The 21,534-nt window shown below is 42.2% G+C and overlaps 1 protein-coding gene across 2 annotated transcripts in view; it reads right to left on the bottom strand.

Annotated features, from left to right (window-relative positions):
• The window catches only part of FAM135B (family with sequence similarity 135 member B), a 1,359,155-nt gene that overhangs the window by 56,815 nt on the left and 1,280,806 nt on the right, over positions 1-21,534 (bottom strand). For both annotated transcript variants that reach the window (XM_078686705.1, XM_078686706.1), the window contains 4 exons: positions 15,014-15,180; positions 13,162-13,253; positions 3,516-3,613; positions 38-189 (listed from right to left, as the gene is read on the bottom strand). In XM_078686705.1, the coding sequence (XP_078542831.1) occupies positions 38-189; positions 3,516-3,613; positions 13,162-13,253; positions 15,014-15,180 (509 nt within the window). The remainder of the gene's footprint in view (positions 1-37; positions 190-3,515; positions 3,614-13,161; positions 13,254-15,013; positions 15,181-21,534) is intronic.

Raw genomic sequence — 21,534 nt, 5'->3', positions numbered from 1 at the left:
CACCAAAGAAATGTATCTGGTTTGGATGAACACTTACCTGTACTAACAAGAGTGCTGTTGTTATACAGTGTTCCAAGGTGTGGTCCGGACAGAGACAGGAATGTGTGCAGCTTGTTGAGATAATATCGAAACCGTGGCCGGGTAAGGACTGATCTGATGATAATGGTGCCCAGAGAGTGTCCAATAAAGCTATTCAAAGATATAAAAATTAAGTTGAGCAACCTCTGCATGAGGGAAAACCAATTAATTGAGACTTATAGTGCATGGAACTCTCTTTAGATTTATTTGGGAAAAACCCAACAGAAATGTATGTCTCCAAAAGATAAAACATATATAGCACCTCTTTGGTGTAGGCCATATGGATGGCCCATTTCCACACCATGCTCTAATTACTCCACAGCCATCTTGTACATCTTCAGCAACAACAAACATTGCTTTGGATCAATGTTTGATAGAGATATGTTTCAAAATCATAAAACACAGTGGCAAAAAAGAAACATTCGACACCTGACACTTTTATCTAGTTCACTACCCACAATCCTGCAAGTTAGCAGGACTGCAGACGGGTTTGAGTAACAAGTGTGGAGGTTTTTAGGACACCGGTGCCTTGAAAACATGCATGAGGGAAGAAATATTCAACCATGTAGTGGTTGACACTGATGTAGAGGAGAGGAGCAAATTATCGAATAACCTCCCCAAAAGGAAAACTTCTAAGCTCTGAGACAAAGCATAACAGACAACACAATGCCCATAAAGCTTTGTGTGTTAGCACACTGCTGCTCTTAATCATGAAAGCCACCTGTCAGCATCCGGTAGACAAGCCACCCTGACTCAGGAAGTCTGAGCAACATCTTGCAGAAACAGGGAAGAAGATGGGAATAGAGCGGAACAATATGGAGACATGCCCTCTCTTGTCAACAACTGGTGCCCGAGAGTAACCTTGATTGGTGGATACCAAGGAATAAGGCATAAGAATACTGGGGATAGAGAGTACCTTACAGGGAAAATAAATGGGTGTGCCAGCACAATGCAGAAAGTTTTGAAACAACTTTCAAACATTCAACATATCCCTGAGGCACTCTGTCACAATGGAGAAATTTCTGCCCTTCATGGTTACATTCTGCAGGCAGGGCCAGTCTGGCCTTCATATCCATTGGGCATTTCCCCAGTGTGGTAGAGCCTTTGGAGTTCCATTTTTAAAACCCAGGACCACTCTACATGCCTCTGTCACCTTCTCCAGCTCTGCAAGGTTAATTGCAGCAGGCATAGGATCCTTGCATTGTGAGGTGGTAATGTAAATATCACTTGTTAGGACTTGTAAGACTTGGTATATATTTGGTTGTAAGAAAGATGAAAAAACTCAGAGTCAAACAAATCTGGTCTGCATGCTGAAATAAATGGTCACGGGCAACTTTAATTGTGCAATTTCAGCTGGTGTTAAAGAATATATGACTGGGCGTGAGTTATATTTATTTTACATCACAAGTTATAGTTACTTGAGATAACTACAATTGGTGATTTTCAGTGGTCTTGTTGATTTAAAACGGTATGTTTTAAAGGTTATTTTTACCTAACTATAACACCCCTTTAACCTTTTTCTGTTTTTTTCAGTGACTAGATAGATAGATCAATCGATAAATAGATAGATAGACAGATAGACAGATAGATAGAAAGATAGAAAGATAGATAGATAGATAGATAGATAGATAGATAGATAGATAGACAGACAGACAGACAGACAGACAGACAGACAGACAGACAGACAGACAGACAGACAGACAGACAGACAGACAGACAGACAGACAGACAGACAGACAGACAGACAGACAGATAGATAGATAGATAGATAGATAGATAGATAGATAGATAGATAGATAGATAGATAGATAGATAGATAGATAGATAGATAGCAAACCATATTAGAGAGGCAGCGGGTTGGAGGGCTAAGAGTGTTAGGCACAGGACTTGGCCGTGTACCCTAAGAACTCGCTGTCTCAAAACTCTCTTTTCAGAGTACTATTCTACAAGTTGAGACACCAGGTCAAATTCATGTGGCGTTATAAAATATCCTACAGGAATCGGAATATTGTTTCAAACTATTCAGTGAACCCACATTAGCCAACATTACAGAACATCTTCTCTCCTCACTCATCTCACCAAAACAACTCAAAATCCAAAGTCCCATTAACAATATTAGTTAAAGACGTGTGCAGGCTCTAACCTGCGAACATGGTTCGGCAGAGATGATTACATCTTCAATTTCAAATGTACGCGGGTGATACCCATTCCTATATCAAGCAGGGTAACAGTGCCAAAAGGTGACACATCCTCACACTCTGAGATACATAACACTATAGGGCATATGTTCAAGCCCCTCTCGCCACCACAATGTCACTTCTACCGACGTTGTGGTGGTGATAGAAGCTGCACCTTAAGTATAAGGCAGCGTTAAGCCACTTAATGTGGTTTAACGCTGCCATTTACATAAGGACCCCTTTCACGCCATGATTAGCTTAAAAGGGGTGGGCAGTGGGGGTTGCGTTGGGCGTTCCACTGCAACATCCATTTTGACGCTGCCCCCTATGTACAAGGGTGGCATACATAGAAGGCATCGCCAAAATTAAAACCAGGTAAATCCTGGTTTAAAGTTGGTGAAACATGGAGAAATGTATTATTTCACCTCGTTTTTGCTTTTTCCATGTGTGCTGCCTTGCGCAGCACACATGAACAAATCAAAATGCCATGGTTTGTTTATGTAAAGGAAGGTGCCCCTTCCTGTACATAAACAATCTTTAAAAAAAAATGCAATTTTGTCACTTTCATGTGTGCTGCATGAAGCAGCACACATAAAAGTGACAGAATATAATTTTAGGATTGTTTATATGTAGGAAGAGACACCGTCCTACATATAAACAATCCTCCCCTGCATGCAGACAAGTGTGCCTGCATTGGTGCTAAGTTGCTAAACGTAGCGCCATCGCAGGTGGAAAGCAAGGTGGCACCATATTCTTGTAAATATGGTGCAGCCTTGCATTTCATAAGTAGCAGAGCGGGACGGGCGTGGCGTTAAGTCAAGGAGGATAACGCCACACTCCACCACTTCTTTGTACATATCGCCCTAAATACTCTGAGATACATAACACTGACTGAGCAAGAGCTATCTGTGCCCCAGGTGGATGAAAACATATTACAAATAATCAGAGCCCACCATTGACCACTGGGAACAGGGGTTTGGAGATATCCTCCTGAATCTCTCGTACAAGTCAGAAAACTTGCTAATCTAGAGAGTTCTGTGCTTTTCCTTGACACACGACCACAAAATAATCAATGCATTGAAGGTTACTCCTGCAGATAAGTCATGGTCTAACATATAATCCTGGCTAAAGATCAGAAGATCATAATATAAGTCAATTTCTCTCGTGAAAATCGTCAAAGTGATGTACTAAAAAATGACTTTGTTCGATATTTTTCTAAAAAGGAAGCTGGTATGGCAATAAACATCTTTCTGCACTTACCTGATTTTAGCTATTGAGAGATTGTACAATTGAATATGCTGAATAATTTCATCCATGAGCCGATCAGTCATTGCATCAAAATCAGCAAAAGTATCATTCTGCAAACATAATTTAGGGAGAAAGTGGAATTTAAATTAATTGCATTATAAACAATGATGTGAATACAGCAAATATAGAATAAAATTAACGTGAATGTAATAGAACAATTTATGTAATTTTTAACAAATCAATTTCTGAATCCGCAAAACTAAGACGTTTGAAAATTTGGTACAATATTAATAGGAGATATAAATATATATACATATATGTGTGTGTCTCCTTTTGTTTGCTTTGTGTGTGTATATATCACAGTGGCAGATGCCACTGTGTAGTTATATTTAAGAACTGGTTTCCACAGGAAATTGATTTTATGGTTTGCTATTAACTTCGGTGCAGTTTGATGAATCTTCATGAAACTTTCTAAAAGAGAAAGGATCAGCCACCTCAGCTCCAATCCTGGAAGGTTTTAGGATGATCCATCAAGTGTAGGCAGAGAACAATGGAGGGTTCCAAAACACATTTTCCCCATGCAATTTTCCATAAAAATATTGAACATCAATTCAGGAAAAACTGCTGAACAGAATTACACCTAATTTTCCCGAAAGCTAGAGCTATACCTATAAAGTGTACTTTTTGTCATTTTGTGGGAATCCTTAATTTCTGAGAAATTAGAATTCAAAATGTATGTATATATAGGGATGCTGTTGTACTGTGGGTTCAAGAGATCAAAAGATTGAATTTGATTGTCTGCCTCTCATCAACAAAGATGTTTGGCAGCCATATTAGAACTCGGCGACTAAGACCCTGTTTCCTGGAAAAAAACTAACCCCTCCCAAAAAAAGGAATATATAAATAAATAAATATATATATATTTCCGGAGCACAGTCAGCGATAAATGCGTGTCAGCCAACACAAGCAGGAGCACACTCAAGAACAAGTCAGTGCAAAAATGTATTTATTTCATTTTCTAAAATCCCCCCTCCAGCGTTGACAGACGCGTTTTCCCGCTCTGGCTTTTCAATGTCAATGACTTCAATAAAGTACCACCATTTTAAAGTGAAATAGTGCAAGTGCAATTAGAAAAGGAAATGGTAAACATAGAAGATGGCATAATAGATGCTCTATGCTATTATTTAATGTCAGCCATCTTACCATGCAAATGCAGTATAATTAAAAGAACGCGTTCACAGTGTTATCTAGCTCGTTATATCTAGAGTGAAGCACATAATGTCCCAATTTCAACATTAAAAAGTATGTACATGGATGAGTGTGTGTTTCTATGAGTTAATCGTAGGAAGCAGTTGTAAAAGGTAATTATATTATCGTGTTACGATGTTAGACCTTTTAATATTCTACGTTTTTACTTTTCAAATAAGGATGAATTCCAACAGGAGAAGTTTGGGAACGTCCATGATTGGCCAGGAGCAGAGGTGCTGAGGTCTTGGAAGCTGGTGCGCAAAGACAAAGGGGGGCACTTGAAAAAGTACTGCACAGAGGTACTTACAGGTAAACCCAGTGGATCAGCTTCGAGGGAGGAGGTTGCAAGGTCCTGGGGACCGAGTGCAGAGCGTATTGGTCAGCAGGGTGTTGTGCATCTTGGTGTCCTCGCAGTCAGGAGCAGGCAACTTGGAGAGATGATCTCAGGACAGCTGGGCCACTCAGGAAGTGGGTCTTGGGTGTCTCGATGTCCCATGTCGAGTGCTTGCTTCTCATGCTTTGGGAGTCCAGAGTGGACTCTTCTTCTTGGTTTTTAGTTGAGGATCCGGTACAACGGGTATTGGTATGCCCTGGCTCCGGTAGGTCCTGGAGTCTCCATACTTGATGGTGCGACAGATCTAATGCTCCAGAGCTATTGTACCTTTTCTCACTTTGGTGGTGCATTGAGGTTGTTGGGGAACAGCACATCGACAAACCGGACTACATGGGATCGGAGCCTGCAGAGTGAAGGGGAGTGACACCTTCACTCCAAGGGAGTTTTACTGCAATTTCTCAAAGGCTAGAGGTGCTCCGTGGTTCTTGGATTCCTTTCAGGTTTCAAGACAACACAGCAGCAGCAATTGTCGAGTGCTGGGAACAGCAGGCAGGATTTGGCGCCTTTTCCTTCTGTAGCAGGGCTTCAGTTCTTGAGTAGCGGGTCTTCTTTGTCCTGGTCTTCTCTTGTCCATCGAATATATGTTCAAGTATTGAGTTGCCACATAAATACTGAATTTAGAGGCATTACAAGGGGGGCCAGGTAGTAGCCAATGGGCTACTTACCTTTAGGATGTCTACAGCCTCTAGTGACCACTTCCTGTGGGAAAAGGAACAATTCTAGCCCTGATGGAAGGTTTTCCTACCATCCAAGATGGTAGAATTTCAAGAGAGGGGTTCACTTCACCTACCCCACCCTAGGGGTGATGTAGGTTAAGTGGCGAAATCCTTCCTAATCTAATTCATTTTCCCGCCTTTCCTCCCACCAAAAGTGGGGCAGGAAAGGTGGCTTGTCCTCCCCCACTATCTGGACGTTCCTGGGTTGGATTTCAAAGGCGGCATTGCCTTTGAAGCTTCCCGCCCAAGGAGACTGTTCTGGTGGACCACCTCCACCCAGAGCAGGCTATGTCTTTGTCCTATGAGAGCACTGACTCTCACCCCATGAGGTCAGAAACATGTCTGGTAGTGGCAGGCTGGCAAAAACAAGGCAGTCTCCTGTGTGAATGTATTAGTAAATCCAACACTGGCTCAAATTAGCATTTAAGACAAGATGTTTGGTACCAAACACCTTAGAAATCAGTGAAGCCATCATGGAGCTAGCAAACTCGTATTGACAAGTATCCAGCCCATGTACTCTTGATGGTTTCCTGTGCACTTACCACATCTCAGACTCGACTGGACAAGGTAGGGGCATATCTGCTTATGCTAATATTCCCACACATAGGATATAGTGCACCATGCCCTAGAGCTAAAGGCCTGTAGTAGGGGTGACTTACTATATCCCATGCAGTGTACTGGAGGCATGACTCATGCAGAGCGCAGAGGTTTCCTACAATCCTGTTGTGAGTCAGGCTCATAATGCTTACCAAATTCAACAACATTTAAGAGCTTCAAAAATAAAACAAACCAGCACCACTTTTATGATTATATTTAAGACCGTATTAGAGAACTTATTTTCAAAAAACAGTGTTTTTCCAGCGAGTATACATGCAGTCATATCTATGCCTCATTAGTTCTCATCTGCCCATGACTCTACATACCATTAATGTTCTATTGTTTTTTTGTTATTGCCCTTTCGTAACACTACATCTTGAAAAGAACAAAAGAAAATGAAAAAAGAAAATATAAAGTTACAGTGTGGCAGTGTAGTGTGAACAATTACCCATAAATATCAGGATAATCAGGGTATGCAGCTGCCTCCCAACGTATCCAAGGGTGGGATTTTCATGGTCCATGACACACATTTATCCCACAGGCGAGGCAACCCTTCCCGCCTCTGTGTCTCATCCACCAGCTGCATTAGTACCCTAATACACCACCAGACGTTTGCACCTACCCTCTCTCAGAGATTGGCCCAGTAGCACCTCAAGCAGGGTCAGATATGCATTGTCATGTTCTAATGCATTATGCACCATTTAGGGGGGGGTTACACCAGCAATATGCAAAATGGGCTTGTGCACAGAGGTACTAGAGCATGAAGTCTGAGGAGGAGATGCTGCCTCTCTCATAATTCAATGTGAGAGTTTCCCACCGTACCCTGGGTTGTCAGTCCACCCAAGCTAATGTGCTCAGGTGTAAATTAAGGGTCCTAAAGAAATGTTGAGTGAACTGTATGAGGATATTATGGAGCAAGTAATGGAGCAAGAGTAATACAACTATTTTGATTAGTGCTATCCTCCCCATTAGTGAAAGTGGTAGCCATGCCCAGCGACGGTCTGCTCCTGAATGTTGTTTATAGCAGTGCCATAGTTTTCCCTGATTACAATGTCTTTGTCACAGTGAATCCAAATCCCTAGGTATTTAACAGAGTGCACAGCCCAGGTGAAAAGTCAAATGTTTTGGTCAGTTTGCCCTGTATAAGGGAGAAATTTGTGGCTTTATCACAACTCCTGCAACTGCCTTGAACAGTGTGAACTCTCGTATTACAGGGCTCAGATTTTGCCCCATATCTGAGAAATATAGTGTTGAGTTGCACATGCCAGTGACTTTGAGTTGAGGGCATAGAGAATAGGCAACAGTGGGCAGCCCTGCCTGGTGCCTCATCCTATAGAGTGGAGTTCTGAGAGCAGGCCTCCTGTTTGTATATGGGATATTGGCGATGCAAACAATAGCTTCACCCAGTTGCGAATGATTGTGGGATACCAATACACAGTGGACCGCAAATAGGTACTGCCATTCTAGTGAATCCAAGATGTTGCACATGTCTAGGAAGATGGCTACCACCTCCTTGAACTGGTTATCAAGTTGTGTGCTATAGGTCAGCTGGGAATGAACCCCGTCTGGTCTGGAAGGACCAGGTGGGGCATTGGAGACTCATTCTGCTGGCTAGTAACTTGGCTACGATTTTATCATTAATATTTATTAATGATAGGAGCCAATAAGGGTTTTTAGGTAGTACTAGTTTACCCAGCTTAGGGAGGGTAATGAGTATGGATTCGTTCAGGGAGGAGGTGAGCGTCCCCCCTGCAGTTCATCAGTATACATTTGTATTAGATGTGGAGTGGGAAGCGACAAATATAGTTTATTGAATTCCGCAGGAAATCCATCCCCCTAGGTCCAGCTATTGCCATCTGTACCTTCTCTAGAGTGAAGAGCTTCTCTGAAAATTGACTGTGTTATCTGTCAATTCGGACCAGGGTCACCCGATCAAAGTAGTGAGTATATTTGACGCTCTGACAAGTGACCCGTGAAGTATACAGGTCAGAGTAGTAATCAACAAGCTCTGAGTCTATGAACTTGATGTGTTTCGGCCGGATGGATGCCAGAATCGCAGTGGGGGGTGCATTGGAATATCTCTATTCTAAATCTTTAAGTTCAGTCTCAAGGTGATCTAGACTACTGCGGAGTGCATGACCCCATGCTATTTTGCTACACAGATATTGCACTTGTAGGTTTTGAACGCTTCCCACAGTATTCCAGGTGACCGTACTGAGCCTTACTTGTTTTATAAATAGCTCAGGATTTTGATGTTCACCTCTTCTGCAAAGCGATGTCAAGCAAGGGCTGTGGGGATAGGCACTAAAAGCAGGCACAGTGCCTGGAGCCTTGTGTGATGATAGTTAACTTGACTCGTGAGTGGTCGATGGGGAACGTGGCAGGTCTTTTATCTCTTTTGTCCAACAGCTAACGTACGGTGTGCCCATCCAATAGTCCAAATGCGTCTAGGACCCATGGGTTGTGGAGATATATGAGCCCTCCATCTGGGTGGGAAGCGAGTTCCTAAAAGATTATGCATGGTCATGATGTGAGTTAGCACTGTCGCTGCTGCTTGATGTGTATGTGTGTGGCAGTGTTCCGAAGAAGCATATATAGTCGAGATTGTCACTGTTGGGACCATAAGGTGATATGCCTTACCCTCACCACGATCTGAAGGATGTTATATCTGACCCTAGTGTTGTTTGCCTCATGCAGTAATGAGAAGGCCAATCCTCTCCTCAACACCATGGCCCTACCTCCAGTTTATGACAAATAATTAGAGAAGGAGCAGTGACCACCCCATTTGGATATTAGATGTATTTTGTGTGTGGTAAGATACATGTCTCCTGTAGGAGGGCAATATCATTCTTGTGGTGGTCAAGGTACATCAAGGTCTGCTGTATCTTGCAAAGGTTGTTAAGGCCCTCATATTCCACATCAACAGACGGAGGGGAAGAAGCCTGGGCAGTTCACCCTGAAGGGCCATAGAGTGATGGGTAGAGTAGTTGTGATGTGACCTCCTCCATTGTATGCGCTTTTTGGGAAAAGTTAAATTGTGTACTATTATTGCAGAATATGTTTGCTCTGTGCAGGTTCTGTGTGTATGCTAGTGAATATACAAGCCCCATCCCCCCCACACCATCCACCCCAACATGCTCGAGAAAATACCCAAGACATAAAAATGTAACATTGACATTATCACCATGTTGGAAGCAGTGGGCCGGTCTCTAGTGGCGTCGTTTAATTCTGGGCCATGAATGGTACTTAGAAATGTTTAATATCTGGAAGAACAGAACATGGTGACAAAGCTCTTTCAGTGAGATGTGACCTTGTTGACTACTCTTTAGTGTTAAGATCCCCTAATCCTAAAGATCAACCCAATTGTTGGAAGCCCTGTTCGGTTACAATTTCTGGCTTTGCCCCAATGAAGATTTTAAAATTCCACAAAAATTCCAAAGATTAAACTTTAGACTGGGATGAACAAACTACCTATCCATGAGAACACCTCATTGCCATTCAAGCCCCAACCACAAATGGTGCCTAAGACCCGTCCTCCCTAAGTTTTGACAAGGGAGATAAACATATTATATAGCATTGCACTGTTGGTGGTTTGCATCTACGTATGAGCGTCAAATCCGCTCCGCTCGCGGATTTCGCGGATTCTCGGTAAATCCGCAATCCGCGAACTCCCGCGAATTTACCGAAAATCCGCGAATACGCGAGCGGCGGATTCGGGGGCAAACGTTCAAGCCTTCAAGCTTGAAGTTGTAACTATTTTAGGATGGCGCCGGCAAACTGCCAGCGCCATCCTAAAATAGTTACTAAGTCAGCTAAGTTAGCTTCAACAGGAAGCTCTAATAGATAACACCTGCTTTATTTTATCTATTAGTGCTTCCTGATCGGTCTCTGACCTTTTATACACACAAGAGGCATGGACTCGCATGGAATCCCCGCACGTTTTGTCCCGCTCACACACTCGCGGTGTGCACCGTCTTCCCGCCATTAACCCACTATGATAGCTCACTAAAGGGACCCCAGCGCCCTTCGGAGCGATTGCATAGTAACACACACATGGTCCCTGGAACTAGTTGAAGCTCAAATTCAGTGACTCATTCATCAGCCCAAAAACAATCGTGAGCGTCGTCGAGGCTGGGCAGGTGTGCCTTCTTCCCAAATCTACCGTCGAAAATAAGCTGTGATGCTGGATAGAGGCCTTTGCATCCTTGACTTTCACGAGCGCAATCCACAAATCCGCAAATCCGCGGATTTTACGGATCAACAATAAGCAAATCCGCAAAATTCGCGGATCGAGGATCCGCGAAATCCGCCCATGCTTATTTGCATCACCTTGAATTACACTGATTCATGTGTTCCCATTGTTTCCTTAAGAATGGTTTTGTTTGTTAAATAACTCATAATTGCTACATTACATTCTCTCCAATTTGGTGCCATTTTATTAATAATTGTATCTTTTTAGTTGAATTTATTTTAAATATTTCATTTCCTCGTAACAGTGTTGTTTCCAAATACATATAACTTGCATGTTTTTCTGAAGAATTCTTCGGTGCTTATGGAAAGCTATCTAGTGTGAACCATGGATTCTTCACAGATACTCATTTATATAATAGTAATTAAAATACTTTTGCTATCCAGGAGCTGAGACTTAGCTGAGGTCAAGACCTCTCTTTCCCTTGTCTTAGTAATGCAGGTTCATTCAGCACTGTTACAGAATTTCAAGAACATTGAATGATCCTATACAGACCAGGCTCGATGCCTATGATCACTAGATTATTACCTTGAGTTTCCGAATATAGAATTTTTTACTTCATCCATTTTCAATTCCCTCCAACAAAATATTTTGACATGGAATGAAGTTAAAAGAGTGGTTCAGTAGATATTGCACTTAATATTCAGAGAGAATAACTTCGGAGCTTTGAACACCACACATAGTAAGTCTGATAAATGGCCAAATGTTTCGAGGCACAGATTAAATATTGCCTAAGTTTCCATCTGAGCCTTTCTCCTTTTGTTAGAAATGTGGGGGCATATTATCAAGGGGGGCAATAGGCAATTTTCGCCGCTTTAGCGGACGTTTTCGGCCACTAAGTGGCGATAATACTATCGCCCTATTAGCAAGCTGTCACTAACAGCAGTTAGCGACAGCGTGTAGGCGATGGCGAGCGGTTTGGGGCCCGCTTTGCATGTCAGCGATATTTATCGCTAATGACATGCAAAGTGGGCGTACCCAACCTGTTAGCGACTGAAAGCAGTCGCTAACATCGCTATCGCCTATTACCAACACAGGCGTAGCGATGGAAATATTTGCGCTAGGAGCGAATATCTCCAAAAACTAACACCTGCTCAGACCAGTTCTTAGCCATTATATCCAATGGTAGGTGGATATAATGGCTAAGACCCTGTTAGCGATAATGCATGAATATTGCTGTATTGTCAGCGACATTCACGGATTTAGCTGCTATCTCCGGGAATTTTATCGCTTTTGAGACAAACGTTGCTAATAGCACGTTATCTCAACGATAAAATCCCGTGATGCACGGCGATAAAAATCGCTATTTGTTGATAATATGCCCCGCAGTATTTGCAGTGGAACAGGGTCTATAACGTCCAATCTAATTCTCCACATTTATCTTTTGGCTCTGATCATGGTCTTTTATACTATAGAAGACTAATGTTGTAGAAATATGCCTTTGGTTTTGTAATTCGTCTTTTGTGGCATCACTTAGTAACGACTCAAAATGTGGGAAAACGTTTATGAAACCTATTCACAAACTGTAGTTTGTTGTATGTGAAGTACTATTCATGTTTAAAAACATGCTATTTACTCCATTATGTGTGTAGAGCTCCATCTTTTATGTGCCAAGGTGTCTGCCACATGCGGAGAGAAGTCTGCACATGAAGGTCTATGATTTATTAGTATTTTTTGTGGGAGGGAAGGAAGGAAGGCGGTGGCTAGAAAATGCGGTATACTTACAACTAAATAGGAAGGGTTTAGAGAGGGTATGGTTAGGGGCATGGATACACAAACATCCATACAAAAAAGAGGAAATCCATTGCTATTTACAAACGCCACTTCTAAATTTACTACGGACAATAAGGCCACAAATCACTAGTAAATTTACTCCAGCTCAGCCTTGGAGTAGGTCAGCACCACACATAGGCACTCAGAACTACTGCACCACACTCCCATCATAAACAATGGAGCCTGTGACTTAAAATAACACCCAATACGAGACAATGTTAAATACATTAGTAAATTTAAAATTTTACACTGATATTTTACATTAAAATATCTTTATAGATTAATAACTTTTCATATTTTTCCTGTTTTTTTGCCATTAAGGGATCTCCACCACTGTGGCAGAGCTGTCCACCTACATGTAGTAACCGTATGCTGGGAAATACTGGTGAAGAAGGGTCCACCAGTGGTTGCAGACATGTAAGTCCACACTTAGGACAAACTTAACACTCAGAAATGAAGAACAGCAAGATTGTGTAAAGTTACTACTAGTAGTAGATTCACAAATATGTAAATTTAGACAAGTAAATTGACCTTCAGGAATAGGCCTTTTAATAGTACAAAACTGCCTCTACATATGTCACTTAAAGCATTTTAAGGAAACCTTGTATCATATTCAAACCAGTATATGTGCAGCTATGCTCTATTCGTAGCAGCATTTATGTTAGTGCCACTCACACATACCTGGTTTCTTTCAGACATTAGGAAGTCCAGTTTTCCTTCAGGAAGCCCCAATTCAATAAACGTTTTCACTAGTCGCAGATCTGCACTATTTCCTTAAGAAGAAAAAGAGAAAATATGTTTTTCAATGATCAATTGGAAATATGATGGATTATGTGTGAGAGTATGCAGTTTCACATAAATTGTCGGAGCATCATAGATTCACATCCAACTGCATGCATTTTGAGCTTGCTGATAGTACTATAACCAGTAGTAGTACCTGATAGGTAAAAGGACACTCTGGTGCATGGTGTTACAATAGGTCTCAAAAACTAAGAACACATCATCAAGCAAAGCAGTATTTTCGAATGCCAGTTATTTGTGACTCCTAGAGATGCAGTTCTGGGTCAAAGGAATTTTTGTTTTTCTGCACAACATTGTAAAGTTTTACCACGAATCGTACATAATTATGCAAAATGGCAAATTGCCGTAAGTTCCGGAGTTTTGCATAACAAGAGTAATCTGAACCAACGCAAATTACATAAATTATGCCAGAGTAATTTAAATTTCACACGTGAGTAGTTATGATGTTAATGCATTAAATTCAAAAGTAAAACACCTTGTTGCTAGGTGTAGCTAATCCTCACAAATACTCCTCAACCCTTCACTAAGGAAGAGAGCCTATGGCTGAAATATGATCTGTGGAGATAAAATACTTAAGTACTCTTCTCAAAGGACCCTTGATTATATATTGTAAAGAAGGGGGCACCAGGTAATTTCTTGGCAGAAAAATACTGCAAATTTGTAAACTTAGGGATGTGTAAGAAATACACAGGTGGTGCCACAACTCTGATGCCTCCAAATCACAGGTTTCCCCTCCTTACACAATAGTTTATATAACAGTTTGTTCTGTAGGGATGGGGTGCAGGTGTATGCTTTACATGGATGACACATTGTGTCTGTTCAGTTCATTAAAGCCTCAGTAACAAACAACTAATTCATTCTGAGGGTGAAATCATGACAAATGAATACCATCTACTTTCCAAGTGCTATATTAAATCCACTATGAGACAATGCAGCCTGCTGACTCCGAGGCTCTCTGGTAGGATACGCTGCTTCGCCTCTGAAACATCAGTGGTCTTCTCATGATACAGAAGGGAAGTTGATCAAAGGAGGGATGGAGTTTGTGTTACCAAAGGTATGTCTTCTGTTTTTTGGGTGGATACCAGAAGTGAAACATGAACAGAATAGCAAGCATCCTTATCTCTGAAAATTGTCCACAATACACAATACACTGCATTGAAAATTTTGTAGATGAGTTTATGGAAAAACCTAGAGTCTAAGAAAAATGCAAAGGCTAGACTTATTCCCTGCATCAAAAAAAGAGAACAGGTCTTTCATTTTCAAGAGTACTCTCCTGCACCTGACTACTAAGGTTGGGGTAGCCAGCACTTCATTCATCATCTGACTGGTGTTGGCCCATATTAGATGTTAGTTCCAAGTTTGCCTGCTGTTGTATTAGCAGTTACAGAGACAGTTTTTGATGCCAGGAAGAGGAAGTAAAGACAATCTAGAGAAGTTAGACGATGGACCTGATAGAAACGAGGAGGATAATGAGAAACATTTTAACAAAGTTTACTACTTGGAACCACAGAGTGGAGCACAAAATGTGCAAATGAAAAGATGGGAATTTGGGTGCAGTCACTTTTGCACCAGAACCTTCTAAATGAAATGTATTAAACCGCTGACAACTTCTGTAAGCATTAGATTAGAAATAAATGACATCCAGCAGGTTGTATATGCTTGTGACTTCCAAGAGATAACTGCTAGTTACTCATATTCTATAGCATTATTCCATGGGGTTATTCATACGTACCATCCAGTCCATGGACACAGATTACCAGGTGAATGCCATCATCAAATGGTTCTTCCTCTTCCTCTGGAGGGAAATATGGCATATCAGAAGCTAACATAGGGAGGTCACTGTATAGCAAACCTTCAAACTTCAGCTCTTTCAGAAACGTCTCTTTTGCCTGGTGGAAACTAGAAAGAAATAATCACCAGAACCATGCAAAATACCATTACAATCCTACTCAACATTACCAAGCAGAAGCTCGTAAAGTTGCTGCACATAATGGAAAACTTGCAAATGTAACTAAAATGCAATCATGGGTGGTATGTACTATTGGTCAGCACAAGCCTCTGCTTAATTGTCTGAGACAAAAGGGCAAATCAGAATAAAAAGCATTGGCAAAGCCAATAAATATCTCCCATGAAACCTGCTTTGCCAAAGTGTTTTCCTCATGTGGCTAGCATGCCAGCATGCACACGTATGCAGGGATGGTGACAATTTTGTAATGAATATTTAATGAAAGCAAATACTAATTCATGGACTGCTGCCATATGTGTGTGCAAAACCAAAGGTTATCTTTGAAAGATGTTTCTTTCCTGTTAGAAATATCATTACCAGATAGCCGCTGCACATGCCCATGTATGTTGGTGGCTGTCCCTTGATGACAGATCTTTCTTTTTAAGTTAAGTCATTCAAAGAATGATTACACCAAAAGAATAGTTCAAAGATTGCAGCCTTGCACATATGTGCCCACATAGTGGTCATCCTTTTACTTTATTTGGAGAAGTGTGGCTCACCGATTAGAGCTGCAGACCCTGAGGCTGAGGTCTGACCCTGGACCAGGGTTCAATTCCCGATGCGGCAGGGTCTTGGGCTCAATGTCCACGGACTCGATAATTCTCGCCTCGGTGCCTACTCTAATCATGGGTGTCACTCTGCAACTCTGGGCAATAGCTTGCTTAATCTCCACAACGGCCCCGAAAGCGCTAGGATGCCTGGCTTCAACTTGGGGGTGCCCAGTAGGGGGCATCTCACAGGGAAAGCCAGGAAGGGTTCCACAGCGGTATACAGCGCCAGGATGCCTGAAAGGTGATAGTGCGCTTTACAAGTATACATACATTTACAATATGCCTTGCCAAGATGGTGACCGGCTAGCTCAGAAAAGTAAATAATAAAATAAAGCAAGTATTGGGAAAAGTTAGCAGCCTGGTATCAAAGTGCAACAGTCAGCTCCCCGTCTCCTACACACGTATTAGATACAATAGACACATAGATAGAATAGATTCAAAAGATAATCATGGTGCAAATATCATCTACAAATATTTCATGGGGCACATAGAACATAATCAGTTGATGGGTGAAAGCCATGCCTGAGCGGTCAAAGGTGCTGGGGGTAATGGAACTAATTCACAGTTGAAAAGCTTAATAAACATCAAAAAGGGCGGCGACGCTTACATTACAGAATCTTGATTGTAACACAAACTTTCCTTGAATGTATAGTGAGTGTTTTTTTCTCCTCTGACAACTTCTCACAATGTTATGTTCTGATTATGGAATATTTTTTAACAGTCGACCATGCACTTCATCTGATTAATATTTCATTTAGTCAAAGAAAGGAGGAAGATACATTGCAGCACAACTTAACCATATTTAACTCAGCAATAACATACTCTTCAAGTAGAATGCAAACACCAAGAAATGAGTTGTCTTCTCTGACTTGTTTTCTTTAATTTTTTTTAATTCTTTTGAAAATAAATGACTGTTGACAAATTTCATACGAGATGCAGCTTAAGAAAATGATGTTTTGGACAATATTCTCCATGTCATGCAGAATCATTTTTGTTAAATAAAAAAATCATTTCATTTAAGTGTTTACAGGACATGAACCAAGCTGCATGAGCAGCAGAGAGCTCTATGTAACAGAACAAATGCATCCCAACAGGTGAAAGCCATGCAAAACGGCATGTATGTTTCTAAATGATTTTAGAGCAACTCATGCACACATGTATATGATGCATGTACACCTGTGCACATACGGGTATTTTACATAGAGTGGTTTGCTTCAGCCAAAACAACCTTACTTAGGGGTCCATTAGGATGGCAGGCGGATCGCCCCTGCAAGTCCGGTGGCAGCCACCGCTGGCCGGGCGGGGGCGATCCGCCCACCATCCTTGCTGCAATGACCCCCCGCCTTATTAACATGGCTGGGGGGTCCGCGGTGGACAGAAAGGCCGTCCGCCGCTTTTCCGCCCCGGTCGCCGTGCGACCGGGGCGGAAAAGGGTTTATATGGTGGCGGTGTCTATCCGACACCGCCAGCTATATCAGGATGGGCATTTGGCAATGCCGCCACGGAAAGGCATGCACTCTTTACTGTGGGGGCCCATTGCAGGCCCCCATGGTGAAGGCGAGATGGGGGGTGCACATGGGGGGTACCTGTGGTGCCCCCCTGCATTTGCATACACAATGCGGCAGGCACAGCGCAGTGCCTGCCGCTTTGTGTAAGCAAATGCAAAACATGCATTTCTAACATTGCGGCGGGTGCTGGTGTAAACACCGCCCGCCGCAATGTTAAACATGCATGATGCGCCCGCCACTGTGGCGGGCGTATCTTAATACCCCCCACGGGACCCCCGCCATTATCCCGGGCAGTCCCATCACCCGATGGTATGGCGGGCGGATTAAGTCTGCCCGTCATCCTAATGACCCCCTTAGTGTCAAATGCATACATGTATGTCTAAATTAATTTACGTTTTTGATTTTTTTTAAATCCTCCTTTCAACCTTTGTCCCATCACTCCTCTCTCATCCCATACCTTTTTAATCTAATATGAACCACCAAGCATCCTTTTCAAACTCTCCCCTCTCTTTATACCCATGTCACCCAACTAACAGGAACCCACTAGCTTTCCTTGCAAAACCTAACCTACTTCTTTCTCTTTCAAATCCACTCCCATCGTTTTACCCTACTATGAATTCTACTAAACACACAAGAAATCAAGAGCACACACCTAACACAACTAATGCTCAAAGAAAAAAAAAGTACTAACCTACTATTAACCTCTTTTCTTGGGCTCCAGTATAGTGTGCTACTTGCCCCAACAAGCTTTACCGCCTCATCAGGGTTAGTTAGCACTATATAAATACAATTTACAATGTACTTACAATCTGCACATTAAGACTGGGGGTTATGGAAAATAGCAGGTTTAGACAAATGGAGAAGTTGAGGTATTTGGGGATAAGGAGGCTATAGAAACAAGGAACTAACACCAGATACTCAAAGCAAGCAAAACAAACACATCCTGTCACAAAGAGGAGCAACCAGTCCTCCAACAATACTACTAAAGCTGTTCTAAAAACCAATCAACGAACCTTAAAAAACGAAGGAAATTCCTACTGCTGCACTAGGGGCCTGGTGTACGACTGTTTTTTGCAGTTGCAAAGGGGTTTAGGCCCGTTTGCGACCGCAAAAAAAGTTTGGCCAATGTACCAATCCTATTTTGTGAGTCGCTAATCAACTAGCGACTCCCAAAATAGAGACTCCTAATAGTGAGTCCAGAACCCTTGTATGAATGTTTTGCAACCGCCTTACCACCCTTCTCACTTATGACTCTGTGCACTTCACCACTGCTAACCACCACAAAAGTGCTTGTGCTCTCTCTTTAAAATATGATGCAATTGGCTTTTGCCCAAATGGCACATTTAATTTACGTATAAGTCCCTAGTAAAAAGAAACTACCTGTGCTCAGGGCCTGATTGTGCCACCCATTTGAGTAGCTCTTTAAACATGCCTCAGATATGCCATTCCAACCTGTGTGTGCAGTTTTAAACTGCCAAATCGACTTGGCAAAATAAACCCACACCTTCCTTCGTAATGCATATAAGTCACCCCTGTGGGAGCAGGAAACCAGTTCGTTTTAGGTGTCTATGGAATTGGGATGAAAAATCCTCTCTCATGGTGCAGTCAATTTTAAATAAAAATTTTGAAAATGTCCCTTTTAGAAAGTTGTACAAAAAAGAGATTGCCAACCTCACATTTCTTTTCTCCTCACAATTGAGGAAAACAAACCAAAATTACTATATAGTTTGTTCGGTATATCCACTTCATACCTTTTTAATTTTTATTTCATTATTTTTAGGTGTTTCTTGTTTGAAAAAAACACAAAACATTAACACATTTGACACTTTCTACATAAATACAAATACATCAAAATTCAACACTATTCAAAAATACATATATATACACTATACATTTCACAAAGACTTTTATCAACAATGAATTCGTTTTCACAAAATGCTCTCCGGTTAAATGTTTACCCAACGGACAAAGTCAACACGAAAACATTTCTCATTCAATAAACAGCAACTTAATGCATTTCTGTTTTAAATGCCGACGCATTTCAAACCCAATTTCATCACTTTCTGGGTTCTCATCAGGGCTCTGTCTCTTTTGTTTATCTATAAAGTATATATAAAACAAAAAGGTGTTCTGTTTTAGTACTCAGTTATTACTCTCAAATATTCTCAATCTTCACGCCTCCATTCTCCTGTGTCGTTACTTTTACCTGTATTCCAGCGTTTCGCCGGTCCACAGTTGTACGTTTTACTCACTACTTCGTCTGTTTCTTTATCTACATATTACAATTTTGAAAATGTCCCTTTTAGAAAGTTAGCATTTCCCTGCCTTAGTCCTTTAGAGCCTGCAGCCTGTCTCTGGGTCACATATCTGCGTGTAGCTGACAGTTGGGCATTGTGTGTAAACCCAAGACAGCCACACTCTATAGAGAGATTAACTGTGCCTGGATGGGCTATCACTGGCAGGATGGGAAGGCGGAACTGGGCACCCATGCAAGTGAGGTACCATTTTTCTAATAAGACTTTGGGGAACGCGGGGTGAGTGGAAATATGTGGATCCACGCAGATTCCAGAACTTTTCACCACAGAAATGTGAGGAAAATGTTGTTTTTTTTTATATTTCTTTTTATTAAGTCAAGGCATCAATGATAAAAGCATAGTACAGAGGAGACACTCTACCACATAACATTACATCTTCCAGGAGGAGGGGGGGGGGATAGGAAACAGGGTATTCTGAAGGGCGTAAAGAAAACGAGGCAGAGACATCATTTTAAAAAGGGTTGCGCGTCCCAACAGGGAGAGAGGAAGCCTCTTCCAATTAGCTGTATCGCTCCTTAATCTCAGCAAAGGAGGAAGGAGATTCCTTGCATACTGGACCGCCGGATCTAATGAAATGAAAATCCCCACATACTTAAAACCGCCTGTAGTGATCTGAATCGGACAGTTTCGCGGAGGGACCGGAGTCTCTCCCCTAAGAACGAACAAGAGTGATTTCCCCCAGTTTATAGACAACCCAGAATTTCTACCAAAGGAGGCCAACACATCACAAACAACAATTAGGTACTTCCTAGGCGAAGTCAAGTAAAGTAGAATGTCGTCCGCGTACAAAGAGATTCGGTCCTCCCAATTTGGGGACCATCGAATACCCCGGATAGAAGGCTCCCAGCGAGTCCAGGTCGCCAAAGGTTCAAGGGCCAGCGAAAAAAGAAGGGGAGAGAGGGGACAGCCCTGTCGGGTGCCCCGCCCAAGACAGTAAGGCGCAGAGACCCGGTTATTCACCACTACCTGGGCGAGCGGATCAGTATATAACAAACGCACCCAGCGAATTAAGTCGGGCCCAAAGCCGAATTTAGCTAGGACTGCCCAAAAATACGGTCATTCTACGGTGTCAAAGGCCATTGTTGCATCAAGTGAGGCTATTATGGCCGGTTCCTTCAGGGTATGAGCCCTGGCTATCACTCCATGTAACCTGTGCACATTTAGGGCCGTGTTTCTATGAGGAATAAAGCCCGATTGATTAGGATGTATCAGTCTGCTGATCACTTCAATCAGCCTATTAGAAAGAAGCTTGGCAAGTATTTTGGGCTCCGCGTTCAATAACGAGATGGGCCTATAAGAGGCACAATTAGATTTTGGCTTACCCTCCTTATGAATAACCACCACCGACGCTACTCTCTGATCATAAGGTAGTATCCCCTTCTCACGGGCCTCAACAAACATACCTCTAAGGTAGGGAGCAATCTTATCAGACCGAAGCTTATATAGCTCAATCGGGAGCCCGTTAGGTCCCAGCGCCCTTCCCGAGTTCAAGGAGCGCACCACCAGGTCTATTTCATCAGTGGTAAGGGCACTATCCATAAAATCATGGTCCTCACTGGTCAAGCACGGGAGCCGTAAATTTAGCAGCAGTGAATGGGAGTCCTCCTCTGGTCGATCCGATACCGAGGTATACACAGTTTGAAAATAATCCGCAAAACTATCCACTATACTCTGGGGATCAGTAAGTCGTGCTCCCTCCGCTGTCACAAGTTCTGGAACAACACGATCTGCTCTATCCTTCTTGTCCAGCCAAGCAACAAGTTTCCCTGCTTTATCTCCGAGGTCATATAGCCGACCCTGCTGCTCTCTACTCAGGGCTCTGGCACTATCAGTGACCAGAGGTCTATTCTCGAGTTGCTTAAGATTCAGGACGT

This window comes from Lissotriton helveticus, chromosome 4_1 (assembly GCF_964261635.1).
Source record: "Lissotriton helveticus chromosome 4_1, aLisHel1.1, whole genome shotgun sequence".
In the NCBI taxonomy this organism is placed as follows: domain Eukaryota; kingdom Metazoa; phylum Chordata; class Amphibia; order Caudata; family Salamandridae; genus Lissotriton; species Lissotriton helveticus.
Note: the sequence above shows the minus strand (reverse complement) of the source record. Positions and strands in the feature narration are given on the sequence as shown.